Below are 19,228 nucleotides of genomic sequence, written 5' to 3'. Positions count from 1 at the left end.
CCTACTCTGAGATATTTGGTATCTCTAGGACAGCTTGAGGAGATGTCAGTCACCCTAACGTCCTCTCAAGTCATTCTAGAAATAATCTAAGGTCTTGAGATTCCTTCATATTAACTATACCCTCCATTTATGCTGCATAAATTGCATCAGGCAAATGGAAAGAGTTCTGGATTTGGATTTAGGATCTTGAGTTTAAATCCTAGCTCTTTTTACTTCCTGTGTGATCTTGGGCAAGTCACTTAAATTCTCTTGGCCTCTATTTCCTCATTTGTATAATGCTGGGGATTCAACAACATCTCTTAAGTTCCTTCTAGCTCAGGGGTATTAATGGAACACTGTTGGGGAGTGGAGGTAGAGAAAGGATGCTTACCTTTGGTGTTCCCCTAAAAGGGTCTTAAAAGTAATAATGCTAACCAAGTTGTGGTGTCAGTCAACTTGTGCATCTTTTGAACTTACAACAGGTTCTCAGTCATCAGGGAAAATAAAGTTTTCCTAACACATAACCCTCTATTTCCCTACCCCCAAGTTCTTCCAGGTACAAAAAGCACTGTGTACCCAATTATCCCTTATGTCCTGGAGCAAGAGCTTACCAACCTTTTTGTTAAGAGACATATTTATAAGTTTCTAAATGGACCAAGGTGGTTTTTTTGGTTTTTTTTAAGCAATGTGGTAACAGTGGGTACTTGAAGTCAGAAGACCTGGGTTCAAGGCCCTGGCTCTACCACATTATTAGCTGTGATACTGGGCAAGCTCTTTAACTAACCTGAGTCCTCATTTGTAAAAATGGAGAAAATACTTGTATTACCCACTTCACAGGGTTGTTGTGAGGAAAGCATTTTGTAAACGTTTAAACGTTATATAAATGTGAGCTGCTATTACTACTACCTACCTCACAAGGTTGTTGTGAGGATCACTTTGTAACTGTAAATCACTGCAAAATATATAAATGTGAGTTGTTATTGTAAATGGAGAAGGAAATAGGCCTTCCACAGTAATACAGGTAATCGATGATGTTTTAAGTCCAGGGATAGGGGAGAGGGGAAGGAGGGAGGAAAGAGGTAAGACAACACACAAAGGTAAAAAATGTTGACAATACTTGCTAAGTGTATTGGAGATAGTATGAATGATTGTTAAGGTACAAGGGGGTGGGGCATTAGCAACGATGGGGGCAGGGGTGTGGGTAGGGAAAGCATTGTGGGAAAGATGGCATTTTGGTTGGGCTGTAAGTTGAGGTAAGAAACAGGTGGAGGGAGACCAATCCAGGCAGGAAGACCAGTCTGAGCAAATGCATGGAGGGTTTCAGTGCAAGAGTGTTTTGAGGGGAAGGGAGAGAAGTAAAGAGTAGTAAAATAGCAGTTGGTCTGCTGTTGCATAGTAGTACTGCTAGATCAAAGGGTTTGCAGAGTTTAGCAATTACAGAGGGATAGTTTCAAACTGCTTTCCACAATGGCTGGGCCAAGTCACAGCTTCAACAACAGTGCATTTTTGTGCCTGTTTTTCAACAGCAATTCCAAAATTGTCATTTTCCATTTTTGTCATCTTTGCCAGTATGCTGGTTATAAAATAGAACCTCAGTCTTGCTTTAATTTGCACTTCTCTAATTAGTGATTTGGAATTTTTGTTGATAATTTTAATTTCTTCCTTTGAAAACTACTTTTTCTAACCCAGGATATTGGGATAGGGATGGTATTTGACATAAAAAGAATTCAATTTACCAATGCCAAAAACCTCCATAACTTAAAAATTTTAGAAGCTTGCCTTGAGCGATGAAAGATTAAATGACTTGTCCAGGGTCAAACACATCAGAGGTCAGACTTAAAACCATGTCTTCCTGGCTTTGAAATAGGCTCTATACTCTTCTCCATAACGAATATAAATTTACAGGAATAATAATACGAAAGAAGGGTGTCAAAGCAAGACTAGACTGTGAAAACTCATTACTCCCTCTCTGGGCCAGTTTAAGACTAAAAAGATCGCACTACATGACCTCTGCAGTCCCCTTCAGCTATCGAGCTAAGGATTCTGTTAATCTAACTGGTGTATCTGAAGCCAAAAGGAAAGCATCTAGTAGGAAATAGTCGAGAATGGTGTCAGATGCAGCTGAGACATCTAGATGCCTTTAAAAGGTGATTGGATTGCCATGGCTATCAAAAGTTGTTTGGGAGGCCAATTTCATTTGTGTTGTGGCTAGATTGCAAGAGGTAGAAAATAAGCTCCTGAGACAGTGGAATCGTTGGGTATACCTAAGTTTTGAAATAAAGAGGAAATGGGAGAGTACAAAGTTATGATGAAGGGAAGGTTTTGCTTTTTCCTGGTAGGCAAATGGGAAGGTGAAATGGAGAAAGATTAATGAGAATCTTTATTCTCATTAAATGAAGAATGACAATCTTTAAATGAGTATGAGAAAGGGGCGAGTTTGGAGGAAACTGCCGAAAAACACATACGGTAACGGGATCAAAGATGAAGAGTAGACTGATCAGCTTTAAGAACAATTATCACTAACGTGACCAGAGAAACGAGAGGAGGATGATGATGAAAGATTCTGAAGAAATGAAATTCACTTACGGTGACCCCAAACTTTCCCTTCGGTTATCATCTGTTCTAAGTGTGGAAGTGAGTTTGGAGCATTGAAGCTAGAAAAGGGCCCCACGTAGTGATAAGAAATCTAGTTAAGCACCACAAATTCACAATGGGTGTGATCCGCTAGAATGAAAAAGGATCTGTGTGTGTGGCTCTTAAACTAATTCCTATGGCAGCATCTGAGGAGTGAGTACAGCGAGTACTGAATCATTCACCTGAAGGCTCAGCACCAGCCTCCGCTTACACCGAGAGCGCTCGGGGGTGGCCGGGTTACCTGACCCAGAGTCTCGCTAGCTTCTTGGGTTGGCGAGGACAACGGCACAATTACACCTTCCAAAGCCTCCAAACTTCAAAGTTCGGACGAAGTTGGATTCCCCCTACTTTGTCTGAATGGTCATGTGGCCCCGAATGGTTTCTCCCGAGGTGGAGTTGCAGAGAGAGAAGCGAGAAAAACCGTTCCCTCCAGGAGTCTGCGCAGTGCATGTCTTACTGTAGTTGGCGCATGCGCGTCTTCTGAGGCGCTGCAAGATGGCGGCAGGCCGCTTCGTCCCGATTCGGTGCTCCGGAGAGTTAGCGGAAGCGAGGGCTGCAGTCACCCGGGAATAACAGTAGCTGCTTCGCAGTGGGAATTCCCTGGCTCTTTTCCGTGAGCAGAACGACATCAAGAGAGGCCTTGAGACCCTGAGATCCAGAGGGAAAGGGCAAAGCGGGCCCCTCCCCCAAACCTCCCCACAGATCGGCCAACTCTCTCTTTCCCCCCCTCCCTTTTTTCCCAGCGCTCAACACGCGAGTCTGTGACACAGGCGCAGAAGGAGTCGGAGGGGGCCCTCTGCTCTCGCGCGTGTGCGGGCTTCAGCGCGCGCTTTCCGTCTTTCTCTCTCGATTGGTCAAAGTGCATCGCCTCCACTCCTCCCCTTCCCTCTAGACTGAAGAGGAAGGGGAGGCGGGGCTGGATAGCGCATGCGCGGCAATCTTGCTGTCGCTGTTGCTGTTGCGTTGCAAAAAAATTTCTGGCTGGGTAGTCTTGTGGCTCGTACGAGGGCTGCAAGGGGTTTGAGAGAGTGTTTCGGAGGGGAGGGGGTGGGGGTGAGGAGTCGGGTAGTGTTAAGAGCCCGACACAAACTCCCATCCCCCGTCCCACGGGACACCCTGGTTCTTGTTGGGAAGGGGTTATGAGTGCAAGGTGCCGGTCAGGCCCCTGCTAGAAGCGGAGTCCTGCGCTCTAAAACCCTCGCCTCTCGGGCCAGACATTTAGAAGGGCATTGCTCTAGGCCTCGTACGCCCCTGCCTCTGGGCGAACCTCCTCTGGCCCTGGACTGGTTTAAACACTACACCCTCTTCCAAAGTGACCAAAGTGCAAGACTCGCAGCCGCCTCGGCCGCCCCCCTGAGCGCCGCGGGGCCGCCTCCGGCGCCTGCCCTCCCGGTCCTCCCGCCCCCACCGCCAGCCCAGCCGAGCGCGTGCACCCGCTTTCTCTTTCCCTCACAGCCCCCAGCTTGCACGCACCCGCAGTGATTGTTTTGCCCGCTCCCGCCGCCGCCGCAGGAGGAGCAGCAGCGCTTGTGCAAGGCGGAAAGATGGCGGCCGGCGGCGGCGGCGGAGGCGGCGGCAGCAAGGCCTCCTCGTCGGCTGGGGCCCTGGAATCTTCGCTGGATCGCAAATTTCAGTCGGTGACCAACACGATGGAATCCATCCAGGGCCTGTCGTCCTGGTGCATCGAGAACAAGAAGCACCACAGCACCATCGTCTACCACTGGATGAAGTGGCTTCGCAGATGTGAGTGGCCCGGCGCCGGTTCGGGGCGACGGGAGGGCAGGGAAGGCCCGGCCGGGGCCAGGGAGGGGAGGACGCGGAAGGAGGGCCCGCCGGGGCCGCGCCGGGCGTTCTCCCCAGCCCACAGCTGCCTCCATCCCCAAGCGGGAGCGGGCCGTGGGCGCCTGGCTGTCCGGTTCCCGTGGGGCCGGGCATGGCGTGGGTGACCTTGGATCGCGGGGCCCGGATAGAGATAGATTGCAGGTGCCCCCGCCTCGGAACGGCGCTTCCCGAGCCGGCCGCAGCTCGGGAAGCGTGCGGGAAGCCAACGGCTTCGTGCCCGTTTGTTTTGCTGGGCCTCGGCGTGCTCGATTACGATCTCTGGTGCCCCAACGAGACGGGCCGCCCCCCACCGGCCCCTGAAACGTCCCAACTTCTTTGTGCGCCGCCAACTTCACACCTGGGGGGCTGGGGGGGGCGGGCAGAGGGGGCCATCTCGGGGCTTGGGGGGGAGGGGAGGTGAAGCCCTCGGCCACTGCAAGAGTTCCCAAACCCTGGCCTTACCCATCTGCTCAGTTACTTTACTCTGGATGGAACTTGGAAATCTAAACTTTGCATCACCCGAGATGCTTTATTCAGGCTCATTCCTACAGCTTTTAGTTTTTATAAGAGTATTTAAGCCCACTTCCTGTCCATGGATTTAGGTGAACAAATACAGAAAAAACCGTTTTTGAAGATACGTTTTTCCAAGGGTGGCATCCTTATTACCTTCTATTTGAATTTTCTATACAATGAAATTCATATTACTGCTTGAATTGGAGTTTCAAAACTGTCAATAAGTGGTGTATTTGCAGGAATGTCATAATCTTATAGAAAGGGAGAGTATGATTGATGCCAGTAGCTACCCTGTGAGAGAAGACTTAATCCAAGCTCCAGCGCCGTCTGCAAATGACCTTTTGGAATTTCATGCTCCTTGTTGCATTATTTCTAGAACTTGTCCCCATTGCTGATTATAGTTAAGCAGACTAGGTGTGGTGTGGTTTGGTTTTGATACTTATTTCGGTTAATGTGGTCCATAAGTATAAAAGATGCACAGTAGTGTCTTAGGTCGTCGTTATTTTGGGCAACAAAATGATGACAAATAATCTGGAAACTCACTTTTAAAATTTTCAGTTATTTTTTATCCTTACTCTGGTTGCTCCTATGGTCCTTCGGTGGAGAGGGGAAACATACAGAATTAGAGGCTGAAAACTTAGTGCTTCTTTGTTTGCAAGTTTGTTGTTGGGAGCAGTGTTTCCAGGTTACCTTGGTAATCACGCAGTACTACTAGTAAAGTACAGGATTGCTGAGGTAGTCACTACGTTTGTGTGCTCAGATAGATTGAAAAAGTTGTTCCCTTCCTGGGTAGTAAAAGTCACTCTGATAAATGATACTAACATATGGTATCTCAGACTAATAAAGTTGAGTAAAACTTTAATTTCTAACACTCTAGGTGATCTGTAGATGATATTTTGAAAATAGTTATTTTTTGCATATTGCATAGAGTAAGTGCTTAATAAATGTTTTTTTAAATGAATAATCTTCCATTCTACGTTAAAACATGACTAAAATATTCCTATATTTGGACTGGGTATTGAAAAAAAAACCCACCAAATTTATTGCAATTGTAAGAAAGTACTGTATTTTAGAGAACCAGTTGATCCTCACCTGTGACTTTTGGGATCACAAGACATTTTTATTAAAGTGTGTGGTTTTGATGAAATGCATTTCTGTGATTATATGTTACTTTTTCTGCCCCTGGTCTGCTTTTTGTTTTATGGCACGTCAATGAGGGAACTAGTAGTATTTCTTAAAGAGTAGAAGAAGATTGATTCAGGCCGACTTCTACTTCTTTCAAGTGCTTTTCATTTGGGGGTGGGAGGGGTAAGTAAAATTATACGTAGCATTCTTGAAGAAGACAGCATGAGTAGAGGTTATGGCTTGGTGTCAGGAAGTCCTGGGTTCATCTTTGCCTGCCCCATATGTGACCCTGAGCAAGTCATTTAACCTCTTTCTGCCTCAACTTCCTCAACTGTAAAATGAAGGTAGTAGCACCCACCTCCCAGGGTTGTTGTGAGGATCAAATGAGATATTTGTAAAGCAAGTAGTACATTGTCTGGCACATAGTGTGCACTTAATAAATGCTTGTTTCTTTCCTTTCTCAGTTTCCTCTTCTGTAAAATGAGTGGTTGGACTGATCGTTGAGCTTCCTTCCATTTCTAATTCTATGATCCTATAAACTGGTTTTTTGAGGACCACCTACAGAATGGAGTTATTCTGAGAAGATAATGATGATTTTTCGGGAGTGATTTATGTAGTGATGTTGCATTTAAATTTAATGAATAACTTTTAACCTTGCTTTTAAACACTTTGAAAAAGATACTGAAGATTTAACTCCGCCATTAGGCTTTGAAACTCAACCTGCTTTCTGGGGCCAACTATACACAAAACTGAACAAGTGAAGTTTATCTTTGGCACCGTCCACCTCTCTTTGTCTCTGCCTTGATACCCCCTCTCTAACCTGCCTGCCTCCCTTGTTCCTTTTTTTCTGGCAACCATTGTCCTATTTCAGTCATTTTAACCTTACTAGGACTGTTGTTGAGTCCTTTCAGTCACCTCTGACTCTGTGACCCCATTTGGAGTTTTCTTGGCAGAGATACTAGACTAGTTTGCTTTTTCCTTCTCTAGTTTATTTTACAGATGAGGAACTGAGGCAAACATAATTAAATGACTTGCCCAGGGTCACACAGCTAGTAAGTGTCTGAGGCTGGATTTGAACTCAGGTTCTCCTGATACCTAACTACCCTTACTAAGACTATGGGAACTCAATTATCACTTCCAGGGATATTTACATTTTTAAACCTTATCTCCGGTTGTGGAATAAAAGGCTGAGTTTGCTGTTAAAAAGAATTTCAGCATCTCTGCATCATGAAGCAAGTTGGGGAAAGAGGTTTTGAGGAAAAGAGGGATGTGTTAGGGAACCCTGAATTATATGCCATAGGTGATTGCTGCTTTCTTTCAGGTTGCAGGAGGACCTACACTAAGTTACCTATCTGAAGCATATATGATCACTTTGGGAAGTAACTAATCCAAGCTTGAAGAATCACTGAATTGTTCTAATTTCAAGATAATTTATTTAGGCTAGTAAGAAAAGTGACTGATAAAGGTATTGGTGGACCTAGGCTCTGGCTCTGTTAAATTTTGTTAAATTTAACTTTGTTAAATCCTTCCAACTATTCCTGCTTCCACAGCCCACAATACTTTCCTTCAAAAATCAAATAAACAAACTTTACCGTTACTGGTTATTGTTTTTGTGGCATGTCCTGGACATTCACACAGATTGTAGCCAATTTGTATTATGCATTCACTGCTACAGATTACATTCATAACTGACAGGAGTTGAAGACATATTGGAGCATGGTCCTAGAGATGAAGGGGCTCAAAACCAGATTATAAGAAACAGCAAAAATAATTGAATGTGCCTAGCTTGGAGAAAAGAAGATTTGGGGATGTGATTGCATGATTTAAAGGGTACATAAGATAATCAACTTCAGTATTTCTTCAACATCATCTGTTCCAAACCACACTGCAGACCCCGCCTGCCCCCCCCACACGATTTCTGTGTATGAGGAAAGTGAGATCCAGACGGGATAACACGGGCAATAGGTAGAAAGGTCAATATTTGAATCAAGTTCATCTGACTTCAAATCTGTCTGCCTATGTCAGGTGGAAGGGAATAGGTTTGTTCTGTGTGGCTTTGGAGGGTTGAATTAGAAACAATGAGTAGACATTATAGGGAGACTTATTTTGCCTCAGTATAAGGAAGACCATCTTGATAAGAGGCATCCAAAAAAATTGAATGGGCTGCCAGGCAGAGGCTGAATAAACTCCTTGAGGAAAGGGAACTTGTGCTTTAGGTCGGAGTTGTATTAGATGCATGTTCTTTCCAGCACTAAGATTTTATGATCAAATGCTCTAAACAGCTTACTAGAGGGAAATGGAAATTCTGACAAGCATAGTGCTCACGAGTGCTAAATAAATGCTTTTCATTCATTCTCATTCCACCTCTGCCCTCAGGTATCCTCCAAACCTTGTATCTTTTCTGTAATGTGTTGATTTGTTTTGGTTTGGGATTGATTATGTTTGGAGTAGGGATGGGTGAGAGGAATTGATAAATAATTGTTTTGAGTGGTAGAATGTTATATTTGTTAATTCGTTCCATCTCTTTCTATAAATAAAATTAGACACTTTAATTTTAGAATGACCACATTGTAGCCACAGACTATGAGTATTCTTTATACAGGATTATTAATTATGATAAATTCATTGTAACCAATGTACTATTAATAGATCAGTACGATGGCTGACAAGTCAAGCTTCTGACCTTTCTGACCATCACACCTCAGTGGTGTGACTCGTCCAGGTAATACAGAAAGTTTTCCCCGTCTTCATAGGAAGACCTTAACAGTAACACATTATGAGGCTAGCCATCTTCAATGCCACAAAATCTACTTTACTACAGAAATGAAAAGATATAGGAAGTATACATTTCAGCTTAGATGAATTTTCCTTAGACATCTCTAGTTTCAAATGCTTCTCCCTGCCTCAGTTCTCTACCCACTCCAGTCCATCTTCCACTCAACTGTCAAATAGATCCTTCTAAAGTATGTCTGACCAATTTATACCTTGAACTCCCCATTCAAAAAGCTCCAGTGACTCTTTATTACCTCCAGGATCAAATAGAACATCTTCTGTTTGACTTTTAAAGCCCCTTGTAACTTGGCCCCTTCTTAACTCCCCTCCCTGTACTCTGATCCGGTGACACTGCCCTTCTTGCTATTCCCCCAATATGATACTCTCTTTCCTGACTTTGAGCATTTTCCCAGCAGATCCCTCACCTGTAATGCTCTCCCTCCTCCTCTTTTCCTTCTGGCTTTCTTCAAGTCTTATCTAAAGCCCCACTTTCTGCAAGGTTTTTCCCAGTCCTCCAGTGCGTAGCACAGCGGGCTCTGCCTGCCCCCCTTCCGGCATTATTCCAAAATTATTTGCTACATATTTTGTTTGTTTATAATTGTTGTCATGTTGTCCCCCCAATTAGACTATGAGCATCTTGAGAGTAAAGACTGTCTTTTGGGGGGGTATCTCCAAAGCTTAGTCCAGTGCCTGTCACAAAATAGGTCCTTCATAAAGGCTTGTTGACTCTTTCTACCCAGCTCCTGAGCTTGTCTTTGACCTAGTATTCATCCCAGCTCTGAGAATTTTGTCCTCTTCATAGTTTTACCCTGAATCTATGATAAGTTCCCCCCCCCCCCCGACTACAGAAAGAATGAAGAAATCTGGTCTCGTAATTCCTATTCTCAGGATTACACTGGACTAGCTTCCCAAACTTAAAGCTGACTTATTAAATTCCTATCTTCCATAAGCTTAGATACTTTCTCTCTATTTCTAACTGTCCTTTACCTCCCATCTAGATACTTGGGTTCTGCCATCTATTATTTCATGAATTTATAGACTCATAGAAGATATTCTGTGTTTTTTGACAGTGCTAGAGATATATCTTGCTTAACTGTTCATATGGTCTATGCACCTGGAAATACTTTAATACTTTGTTGTAATGTTACTCACAATTAAGGAATGTTGTGGTAATTTATAAGAAAACAGGTTGGGGGACAGCTGTGTGGTACAGTAGATAGAGCTCTGACCTTGGAGTCAGGAGGACCAGAATTCAAATTCGGCCTCAAACACTTGACACTTACTAACTGTGACCCTAGGCAAGTCATTTAACCCCAATTGCCTCACCAAAAACAGCAAAAAAAAACAAAAACAAAAACAAAAACCAGGTTGTTTTGATACCAGTAGAAAGACCTTGTCTTGTACACATACGTGTACCCTACCATTCCCATTCCTCCCCTCAGTCTTGAAGGAGCCTATAAGAAATGAGTGTAGGAGAAAGAACGCTGGCCTTGGACACAAGTGAGACCCGAGTTGAAATCCTACCTCTGATACTACAAACGTGCAACGATGACCTCTCTCAGCCTCGGTTACTTCATCTGTAAAATGAAAACAATAAATTTCTATAAAACTGTTACCACACAAGGTTTTTGTGGGAATCAAAAGAAAATAATTTATATTGAAGAAACTTGTAAATTTTAAAGTACTTTTTAATGTCATATCATTAATAATATCTGTTTATGATATAAGAGGCAGCATGATGTAGTGTATAGAGAATTAGCCTTGGGGCTAGGAAGACTTGGGTTCACTTCCTGTCTGTGTGACCTTGTGCAAACTTAGCCTATCAGGACTGTAGGCAACTCTTCAAGACTGTACATGGCAGAGAAGGTGCCAGGAGGGAGTGTCCTATTCCACAGAAATCACAGGTCTAGTTCCTATTTACTATTCCTAATATAGTTTTACAGATCTGTCCAAAATTCTGGACTAAATAAACTGTGTGGCAGTTCTGTTTCCTGAAACAGCACCAGGACATTTATCAGAAGCATAGTCATATTGTATAGTGACTAAGCTTTATTTAAAGGAAATTTTAACCACCTAGAAAAATTCTGATAGAATATGCCTAATTGGACTTCCCTAAAATGATTTTTATTTTAGCAACAAATGGGTTTGGACAGTGAGGAGAAGGTTTATATATAAATAAAAAAGTAGTATTGAATTTATTTAGGGATCCAGGTTGATATTTTGAGGTTTTACCCTCATTTCCAAATAGTTTTATCTTGTCTGAGCTTCCTGCCATTCATGAATAGTTAACATAAAAAACTCTGTTTGACTTCCTGGCCCTGGCCAATCAATTAAAATATCCTTTATTAAGGGTTAATTATTGATTAGGATGCATGAAAGGAACACAAGAGGACTTCCATAATAAATTCCACGTTGCTTTCAGAGCTGTCCTGTTGGTCTGTGCTTCCATTTTAGCTTCCATACAATTCATTAGTATATTCCTCCTTTTACCATCACTTCTTTTTCTCTACCCTCAGGATCTCTGTTTTTCTTATTTGACTCTCTCAATACCCTTTGAATACATTAAGGTTTTTAAGGGACACTTGTATCTCTTCCACCTATTGGAATTGTTCTTAGTCAGCACCACATTATATAGACCTTTCCATTGCTCCAATAACTTTTAGATTTCTCTGGACTCTTGGGTTTGTATTTCAAAGTTCCTACATATCTCTGGTCTTTTCATCTCAAATATTTAAAGGACCCCTATTTGATTAAAAGTCTATTTGCCTCCTTCCTCCCTCTCAGAATTATACTTAGCTTTGCAGGGTAAGCTATTTTTGGTTGTAAGCCTATATTGCCTTTCGGAATATTGTATAATCTCTCATTTTTAGTAGAAACTGACAGCTCTTATGTGGTCTCAACTGTGCTTTCTTGGTACTTGAACTGCTCCTTTCTGTACATTTGCAGTATTTTTCCTTTGACATGGGAGTTCTGGGTTTTGACTGTGAAATTCTTGGAAATTTTCCTTTTGGAGTTCCTTTTGAAAAGTGATCAGTAGATTCTTTCTATCTTTACTTTGCCCTGTGGTTCTAATAGATTTGAGCAGTTTTCATTTGATTTCTTGAAACATAGTGTCCAGGCTTAAAAAAAAAAAAACACCACACACACACACCAACAAAAACATTGTTTTCAGGGAACCCAATGATTCTTAAATTCTCTTCCTGATTTGTTTTGCAGGTCAGTTTTTTTAATATTAAGTATCTTCTACTTTCTTGTATCTTTTAATTCTTTTGATGTTGTTGTGATTTTTTTTACTGTCTCAGATAGTCATCGATTTCTATTTGCTTTCTTCTAGGTTTCAGGGACTCCATTTCTTGAGTAAGGTTTTTTTTACCCAAGGTCTTTTTCCTCTAAGCCTCTCATTGTCCTTCCAATTCTTTTCCTTAAAAACTTTTTAAAATCTATTTTGCCTCTTTTCCTTTAGATATTCATGTAGTCTTTTTGGAAAATTCATTTTTTCCTTTTGGGTCTCTGCTTGCAGTTGTGCTCCCTCCTTTAAGAAAGCTCTGGGTTTGCAGTAATTTTTGATACTGGGTGATGTTTTTTTTTTTTTAAATGTGCTACCTTCTTCAGCTTTAGTTCCTGAATTATTACTTTGTGCTAGGATCAGTCTTCCCTCCCTTCCTCCCTCTTATACTTTTGAGTAGTTGGTCAGCCTTCTTGGTGTAGCCCTGGGTTCTTATACTGATCTCTACCTCCTGGGATTAGGCGCCGCCCCACCCCTTTGAGGTTGAGCATGCTAGATGTTCAGGGATCTGCCTCTGTCTCTCCATCCCCCCTTCCCCCCCCACATGTATCTTAGGACAGAATGTTAGAGACCACAGAGCCCGTGGTCTCTCTGGGGCTTCCAAGGTCACTGCTCCAGGGTTTTGTAGGGGGGGGAGTCCTCTACTCTTGCCACCAGATATAGATTCTTGCAAAGTTCACACCTGGTCTATCTCTAATCACACAGTGCTCACTTTGCTTGATTGGTCCCTTTTCCTATTGCCCACAGACTTCTGGCAACTTTTATGTACAATTCTAGGGTGGATGATGTCGTTATAGTTTCTCATCAGTTTCTTGATCATTATTCAATCTGGTGGGAACTTCAAGGTTTTGCTGAAGTAGTAAGTATGGTAGAGCTGGGCAGCATACTTTTCATTCTGGGTGGAAAGTCTGAATTAGTTGTTTATAAGATGCAATTTACCTGTTTTCACTCATCTGAAAAACACCTTTAGTTATTGATTCCTATGGTGATTTGAGGTTTAATAGTTTAGTATGTGTAAAGAACTCAGTGATGTCAATAAAATTCACCACAAGGACGTATTTTCACACTGCCTTGGCTTGGAGTTCCACATTTGTTTGTCAGGACATCAAATCATTATGTTGATTTTTAGTTGTATTAGTGTGTTATTAGACATGAAAATTGTATGGTTTGGCATAGAGAGAGTTATGTCTTCTTTTTATAATAAGAAATAATAATTCCAAAGCTGCTCTGTTTTTCAAAAAGTACTCTGGTAAGAATTAAAGTTGTTTTGAGAAATTTTATATTTCAGGGTTGGTTTTTTTTCCTTCGATTTTTACAGGGACAGTGTAACAGGTTCAGTTATCATTTTTATCCAAATAACTCCCAGAACTGTATTTCTAACTCTACCCTCTCTCTAGAACTCCAGTCCTATATCAGCAGCTGCCTGTGAAACATTTCAAGTTAGATATCCTTTAGGCATCTCAAGTTCAATATGTTCAAAACAGAATTCATTACCTTTTCTCCCAAAACTTATTCTTCTCCCAAACTTCCCTGTTTTTGTCAAGGGCATGACCATCCTTCCAGTCACCCAGGTTTGCAATCTTGATGTTGTCTTCGTCTCCTCGTTCCCCTTCACCCGACATACCATCAGTTGCTAAGTCTTGTCATTTCTTTCATCACAGCATCTTTTGCTTATGTCTGTCCCAACTCCAGTCTGTCTTCCACACAGCTGTCAAGGTGACTTTCCTGAAGCACATGTCACTTCCCTACTCCATGAACTCCAGAGCCTCCCTCTCAATTTCTGGGATCAGATGTAAATACTTTTTTTGGCCTGACAGTCTTGATAACTAGGCCCCAAATTCAGTGTTCTTCTACAATGCTCCCCTCCATGTGCCAGGTGTTCTAGTTTTACTGTCTGCTTGCTATAATACACACGTGATACCCCATTAACTATGACTCTTCCATGACTGGAATTCTCTTCTTCCTCATTTCCATTTCTTGAAATCCCTTGTTTCCTTCAAGAACTACATTCCACATAAAGCCCTTCCTTATTTCACCCTCACCCCCACCCCACTTCTACTTCTCTTCTTCCCAAAACTACACAGTATATATTCTGCATACATTTTTACGTTTTCACATGTTGCACCTCTTCCCCCCCCCCCCCCCCCCCATCTAAGCTCCTTAGAGAGCAGGGACACATGTTACTTTATACTCCCGGAACTTATCATCCTACCTCCCTTAGCCTATAGCAGGAGCTTCCATAAATACTTACAGAGTAATTGAATAACAGCTTTGATATAAATTTACTGCTTTAGTTTTAGGGGGGAAAGTTTGCATACATTATCATTTCATAGCAAAGATCACCCTATGAGGAAGATGGGGACAAGGATTATTATTATTCCCATTGTACCTGTCATTGGGTCATAAGATTTAGAGCTGGGCTTTGGAGGTATTTGGGACCAACCCTCTCATTTTACCGATAAGAATACCAATAATGAAAGATGTTCAGCAAAACTACTAACACATCTGACATAGATGTAGAATTCCACAGTGAAGGTAGGGGGATGCCTTCTGTTATTTATTATTGAAGTCCCAGCTTGGTCATTATAATTTTGTAGCATTCAATTGTATTGCTTCTTGTTCTTTCCGTTTACATTGTTGCAGCGTGTATATTGTTTTTTGGTTCTGCTGATACCACTTTACGTCAGTTCTTACAAACCTTTCCATGTTTCTCTGTATTTATATTTGTCAGTTTGTCCAGCACAGTAATATTCTATTACATTCATGTACCATAACTTGGTTTTTAAAAATGTGTTTTTATCAATATGTGCAAGGCAGCTCAGGGACATAGTGGATAGAACACTGGGTCTGGAGTCAGGAAGACCTAAATTCAAATCTAACCTCAGGCACTGACTAGCTGAATAACCCTGGGCCAGTCGCTTAACTGCTGTCTGCCTCAATTTCCTCATCTGTAAATTGGGGGTAATAATGGCATCTATCTCTCAGGGTTATTATGAGAATCAAATGAGATCATAATGATAAAGCAAACACCTAGCACAGTGCCCGACACATAATAAGTGCTATATATAAAAGTTATTAATAGCTTTTTTTTTTTAACATCACTAAAACTTCTCCCAGTATTGCTTCCCCTTCCCTTTCCAGAGAGCCATCCCATGGAACAGAGAATTTTTTTAAGAAGAGGTGGGAAAATCAGCAAAACTAATTAAACCATGATGACCACAGCAAAGGAGTGAAATGAGAGTATTTTCTCATATCTCTTTTTTGGAGTCATGCTAATTTTTTGTACTTTTGTATCATTTAGCCTTTGGTTGTTTTGCGATCATTCTTTCATTTACATTGTTGTCATTGTAGACGTTACTTTCATGGCTCTCTTTACTTCAGTCTGCATCAGTTTATGCAAATCTTTCCATGCTTCTTGTATATATCATACTCACTGTTTATTACAGCACAGAAATATTCCATTAAATTCATGTATCACAATTTGGCCATGTTCCCAGTTCTTTACTCTCATAAAAAAGTGCTGCAGCAAATATTTTGGTGTATATGGAAACTTTCTTCTTATCACTGACTTCTTTGGGCTATGAGTATTCTGATAGTTCTCTATACATGGTGATGAATCAATATTAATGTGCTGGTGTTTTTTCTTAAGGAATTTTTGTCAAAAATTCATATGGCCAAATATATCATAAAGAATTTGTGCTTTCATGCCACCAAGATGTGTTTGAGTGCTTAGATGTGTAAGACACTATGCTGAAGATATATAGATACTTTTTTTGCCTTCAAGAAGTTTAGTAGCAGAAAAGACATGTAAACATCAGTATGTAAGAGCCAAGGTTGGTATGACAAAAATACTTTAGTAATTCAGAATTTCAATCAGTAAACATTTATTAAGCACCTATAGTATGCAGATACTATGCTAGGCACTGCAGATGCAAAGTTAAAAATGAGATGGTTTCTGCCCCTAATGAGCTTGCTAAATTATGTTGGAGGAGACAATTTATGGCACATTAGGGACAAGGTAATACAGGTGAGGGGAGAGGTTCTGGCAACTGGAAGAATCAGGACAGGCTTTATTTGGAAGAAGGTAATGGTTGAGCAGAACTTTAAAAGAAGTTAGGGATTCAAAGGAGGGGTATTTAAGGAGCAAATGAATTCCAGGCATGGGAAACTTGTGAAAAGGCCAAGACAAGATCAGAGAAAGAGAAAAGGAACAAATGAGTACAGAAATATTTATGGTCACTCTTTTTGTAGTTTGTAGTCTCTCTTTTAGGGTTTGGTTAAACAAATTATGATATAGGAACATATTGACTGGACCATAAGAAATGACTAAGTGATCAGTTTCCAAGGAAAACTAGAAAAGCTTTTATAAACTGATGCAGAGCAAAATGAGGAAAACTAGGAGAACAATTTATGTAATGACAATAATGTTATAGAGAAAAACAACTTTGAAAACTTTAGAACTCTGATCAGCATAATGAAAAACCAGAAGATTTAAGATGAAATGTGCAACTCACCTTCTCTGCCAGAGAAGTAATAAACCAAAACTGCAGAAAGGCATATATTTTTGGCCATAGCTGATGTGTGAATTCATTTTGCTGGGCTATACATATTTATGATAAGTTTTATTATTTGTTTTGGGGTCTGGTTTTGTTGATGTTTATTTTTTTCTCTGATGAGGAAAAGATTTGGGAAGGACAGAATATAAATACATTTAGAAACAAATAAAAATTTAGAAGGCAAGATATTGTGTGTGAGGAAAAGCAAGGTCTGTTTGACTGGACTGTAGATTTAATGGTGAGTAATGTAGGTTAGTAAGTGACAGATTCAGAAGAATGCGAATCCGTTTTCTGGTTTTAGATCCAGTCCTTTTCACATCACACTACTGGAAAAGCTGTATTTGAACTTTAGTCCAGTCAAATATTTCCCAGAACACATCACTAAAATCAAAAAGTGAGAGTTGATGCATATTTATTAAGTGCCTACTATGTGCAAGGCACTGTGCTAAGCACTAGGGATGCAAAGAAAGATATGACAGTTCCTGCTCTCAAGGAGCTCACAGTCTAATGGGGGAGACAACAGTTTTAAAAAACAGCTGAAGGTAGGGGAGGTTACCCAGCAGGGTAAAAAGGAGATAGGGGATGATGAGGTCATGAGCCAGGTAGGAAATGATCTGAGGAGATGTGTTTCCCAGTTGGTTTTATTTTACAGAATGATGAGTTTCAGATTGTTTTTGTTTTGTTTTAAATTTTTATTGATAGCTTTTGTTTTTATATCACCTTTATTTACAAATATAACTTTCTGTCCTCTCCAGAGAGCCATCCCTTGTAACAAATAGAACTGGGTTTAGGCTTTAAATGCCAAAATAATCGTATTTGATTCTATGGATAACGAGTTCCGCTGGAGTTTCTTGAGTAGGGAAGGGATATGGTCAGACCTGAATGAAAGATTACTTCTAGCTCAAAATATAATAAAAGGTTTTGTAGAGGAAATTACTTTTGGCTTGCGCTGTTGAAAGTTAGATAGGATTCAACAAGTGGAGGTTAGGAGTTGATTCTAAAAGAGGGAACAGCATGAACAAAGGTAGAGGCAGCAATATATAAGAAATATGATTGGAGAACAGTGGAGGATGGGCTTTGGAGAGCTCCTCCCAGATCCTCCACTATTTAAGGATAGCATCCAGGAAATTGCTATCATTTCCCACCAAACTACTTTCTTGTATTTTATCATCTCCAGACATTCATCAGATGAAATCATCTAGAAAACTCATACCTCCTGAAATCATTTCCCATGCTGGCTTGCAGTCTCATCATCCCTAATCCTCTCCCTGGGTAGCCTCTCCCCCTCCTTTTTAGCTTTTAAAAAATCTGTTGTCTCCCCCATTAGATTGTGAGATTCTTGAGGGCAGGAACTGTCTTATGCCCTTCTTTGCATCCTCTCTGCTTCGCACAGAGCCTGGCACATAGTAGGTGCTTAATAAATATGTATAGACTCTGACTTTCTGATTTGAGTGTTATGTTCTGGGAAATAGTTTGACTGGACTCAGGTTCAAATATAGTTTTTCCAGTGGTGTAATGTTTTGAAAAGAATTGTATCTATGGTCAGGATATAGATTCATATTCTCCAGTATCTGCCACCTACTGGCTATGTGAACTTGAACAAGTCACTTAATTTCTCTGATTCTATTTCTTTATCTGAAAAATTAGATAATACTTGCAGAACCTATTTCAGAGAGTTGTCAACAAAGGTTATATGAAATAATTGGATATAAAGTACTTTGTAAATAATGTATGGTATAATGGGCATATCAGATATTGTTTATGATGTTGATAATGAAGGATTAATTAGTGAGATGAGGTAGATAATTTAGGTCAAATTGTAAAGGGCCTTTAATGCCACATTATACCACAAATTATTTCCTTTGAGATTCTTGATCTTTTTTTCCTCCAAATAAAATTTTAAATTATTTTTTCTAATTCTATTAACTTGGTACAGCTAGATGACACAGTGGATAGAATACGGGGCCTGGAATCAGAAACACTCATCTTTCCCAGTTCAAATCTGGCCTGAGACACTTACTAGCTATGTGACCCTGGGCAAGTCATGTAACTTTTGCTTCAGTTTCATCATCTGTCAGATGAGTTAGAGAAGGAAGTGACAAACCACTCCATTATCTTTTCCAAAACAAAAAACTCCAAATGAGGTTGTGAAAGAGTTGGGACACAACTGAAAAAGACTGAACAGCAATTCCTTGGAAATTTGTTATACCCCTAAAACTATAAATTTTATTTATTTTTTTCTCAAAACTATAAACTTTTAAGTGTCTCATTCTTTACGTTTATCAATCAATAAACATTTATTAAATGCCTACTATGTTCCAGGGACTGTGCTAAGGGCTGGGAATACAAAAAGAGGCAAAAGATAATCCCTGCCCTCAAGAAGCTTGCAATCTAATGGAGAAGACAACTTGCAAACAACTATCTACAAAGCAGGTTATATACAGGATTAAAATAGCAGACAATTAACAGAGGGAATGCACTGGAATTAAGAGGGATTGGGCTTCCTGTAGAAGTTAAGATTTTGGTTGGAACTTAAAGGAAG

General features: G+C 40.8%; 1 protein-coding gene across 8 annotated transcripts in view; it reads left to right on the top strand.

Moving 5' to 3' along the window:
- The first annotated feature begins 4,157 nt into the window (after nt 1-4,157).
- The window catches only part of LOC114043160 (regulation of nuclear pre-mRNA domain-containing protein 2), a 91,208-nt gene continuing 76,137 nt past the window's right edge, over nt 4,158-19,228 (top strand). For all 8 annotated transcript variants that reach the window (XR_003569066.1, XM_027862151.1, XM_027862150.1 and 5 more), the window contains exon 1: nt 4,158-4,356. Coding sequence is in view for 7 of the 8 variants with exons in the window: in XM_027862151.1 (XP_027717952.1) it covers nt 4,158-4,356 (199 nt within the window). In the remaining variant the exon portion in view is untranslated. The remainder of the gene's footprint in view (nt 4,357-19,228) is intronic.

The sequence above is a fragment of the Vombatus ursinus genome, unplaced genomic scaffold (assembly GCF_900497805.2).
Source record: "Vombatus ursinus unplaced genomic scaffold, bare-nosed wombat genome assembly UNPS02014768.1, whole genome shotgun sequence".
Taxonomy (NCBI): Eukaryota; Metazoa; Chordata; class Mammalia; order Diprotodontia; family Vombatidae; genus Vombatus; species Vombatus ursinus.
The sequence above is the reverse complement of the archived record's forward strand: the minus strand, read 5'-3'. Positions and strand labels throughout refer to the sequence as shown.